Below are 2,575 nucleotides of genomic sequence, written 5' to 3' on the forward strand. Positions count from 1 at the left end.
TCGCTTAGGTTCCCCACTCACGGAGGGAGGGGCTTGGCGCTGCTGATCCAGGCCTTGAGGTGCAACAAGTCCGTGAGCGAACACAGGCTTCGGCCAGGAGGGCTCCCCACAGGAGTGCAGCGCCACGTGGGCTCCCAGGGCTGATGAAAAAGACCCAGAAACAAGACGGATGCCTCTGCCTTTGTCCTTCCGTCCCTGACTTGTACCCTTGATGTTTCAGCTCCTCAGCCCTGGACCAGAGAGAAGCTGGCGAGGACGAGCCCAGAGAGCATCACTGCCTACGAGCTCTGCGCCTTCCTGCTTCCAGTTTTCAGACGAGTTTTCAACCCTCTTGGGTGAAAGTGATTTTTGTTATCTCGATCCTCTGACTTCATCGATCGTTTATCTTTCTTTTCCAAATTCCTTGGGCCAACTTTGGTCACACCACACGCACTTGGCAAGTGTTTGGTGTCTGGAAACCTCCCTCTAGGTGTTTCTTGAGGGTGGTGAGAGGAGGCAGTGGAGGCCGTGGTCCTGCGAGCAGACTGTCCAGGCCTGGGTGGTGAGGTCGCGATGTCCACCAAGGTGCCCATCTATCTGAAGCGCGGCAGCCGCAAAGGCAAGAAGGAGAAGCTGCGGGACCTGCTGTCCTCAGACATGATCAGCCCACCACTGGGGGACTTCCGCCACACCATTCACATCGGCAGTGGTGGTGGCAGTGACATGTTTGGTGACATCTCCTTCCTGCAAGGCAAGTTCCACCTCCTGCCGGGGACGGCGGTCGAGGAGGCCGAGGAGGATGGTGGCTTTGAGCTGCCCTTCCAATTCACGCGCACGGCCACCCTGTGCGGGCGGGAGCTCCCCGACGGGCCGTCCCCTCTGCTCAAGAACGCCATCTCCCTCCCGGTCATCGGCGGGCCCCAGGCACTCACCTTGCCTGCCGCCCAGGCCCCACCCAAACCCCCTCGCCTGCACCTGGAGAGCCCTCAGCCTTCCCCACAGCCCTCCCCGCAGGAGGCAGGGAGTGTGGACATCTGGCGGATTCCAGAGGCTGCCTCGACCCACAGTGGGCTGAGCCCCGAGTCTGGGGCTGAGGAGCCCTTCCTGTCCCACGCCAGCTCCCTGCTCTCCCTTCACGTAGACCTGGGGCCTTCCATCCTGGACGACGTTCTCCAGATCATGGACCAGGACCTGGGCCACCTGCAGATCCCCACATAGGACCCAAGAATGGCCAGGCTGGGGTGAATGCCAGAGACAGTTGGTGGACACGGCCCTGATCTAGAAGTCGGGTTCCCAAGGTCCCACCTGCGTGGCTGCTGGCCAGTGATTTCTCACTTTGAGCCTTTGTTTCCCCTCCCTCCCACCCTCTCCCCGTGGACAGAGTGGCCTCTTTGCTTTCCCCTAAGCCCCACGAGGATATGTGTAGACGTCAGCCCAAAGTGCCCTGTGCCTCCTGGGCCACCCGGACCCCCACCGCCAACTGCTCCTCAGACCCCTTGGACTGAGGCTCTGCTGAAATGGAATCTGCTTTTCCCCTCCCTCTGCCTCAGCGCCATCAGTGCCCTGCTGGGGGGCGGAGGGTGAGGGAAGACGTGGGGCACAGCCAGCTGGGTCTTTGGCTCTGTGTCCTTAACTGGGAATATGGCATCAGTGACCGATGTCCCTCCGCCCCACCCCTCCTACATGACCAGGGGATTCTGGTTGCAATAAAACTTGCTGCTGCTGGTACTTGTGTTCGCCGTACCCTGCCCCCAGGCTCCTCTGGAAGCCAGGCCAGGCTCCGGGAGCTGTGGGCTGACCCTGGGGGAGACCCCAGCCCCAGAGGGCCTTGAACAGGGCGGGGCCTGCCTTCTGGAAGACGGTACCCCATTCCTAGCCCATAGTGAGAATGAAGCAGGAACGAACCAAGTGCCAATTGGGGATATTCTGTCATCAATTCGGGTGTTTGACAAGAGGCGGCCAAGCACCGGGGTAGGCCAGGAGCTGGCCCCGGGGGCTGGGGCTTGTCAGGGAGGCCCAAGAGGCAAGGAATAACCACAGGCCTGGTGCAGTGGAACCAACAGCTTCTCGGGCGCCAGAGGACTGAGGGAGCACACGGGAGGGCGGGCTGGGCCTGGGGCTGGGAGGGATCAGCCTTGCTCGTCAGCAGACCCATCTCATCAGTGCTGCCGACTGAGCACCTGCAGTGCATCAGACATGCTCCAAGTCTAGGGGGGAAGGAATTCAAATCTGTAAGCAAGTAAATTTCCAATAGTGTTGAACACTGTGAAGAAAACACCAAGATCGGTAACGTCTGGGGCAAGGGTGCGGTGGTGTCGTGTTTCTGAGCCAAACCTGAGGGCTGACGGACTCATGCTCACGCATAAGCAAAGGCACTGAGGCACCAGAGTGAGTGACAGAGAGGATCTGACACGTGGCTAAAAGAGCAAAGTTCTCTGAGTCCAACCTATAGCCTTGTGAGGCTCAGTTTCCCCATCTCTAAAATGCAGTCAGTGATACCTACCTAACAACCTTGCAGGGGTGTTGAGCAAATCAGGGATAACGTTTATTAGCGTGCACATGGAAGGTATTCAAACATGGTTATGGTGTGAGACAT

The 2,575-nt window shown here is 59.3% G+C and overlaps 1 protein-coding gene across 1 annotated transcript; it reads left to right on the forward strand.

The window, feature by feature from the left end:
- Positions 1-552: 552 nt before the first annotated feature.
- On the forward strand, positions 553-1,197 carry CDC42EP2 (CDC42 effector protein 2). The gene has a single exon (XM_065882876.1). The coding sequence runs from the start codon at positions 553-555 to the stop codon at positions 1,195-1,197; it is 645 nt and encodes a 214-aa protein (XP_065738948.1).
- Positions 1,198-2,575: the final 1,378 nt, after the last annotated feature.

This window comes from Phocoena phocoena, chromosome 8, assembly GCF_963924675.1.
Source record: "Phocoena phocoena chromosome 8, mPhoPho1.1, whole genome shotgun sequence".
NCBI lineage: Eukaryota > Metazoa > Chordata > Mammalia > Artiodactyla > Phocoenidae > Phocoena > Phocoena phocoena.

Excerpts from the sequence above, each read along its gene's own strand:
- CDC42EP2 (XM_065882876.1), top strand. The coding sequence starts at position 553 with ATGTCCACCAAGGTGCCCATCTATCTGAAGCGCGGCAGCCGCAAAGGC.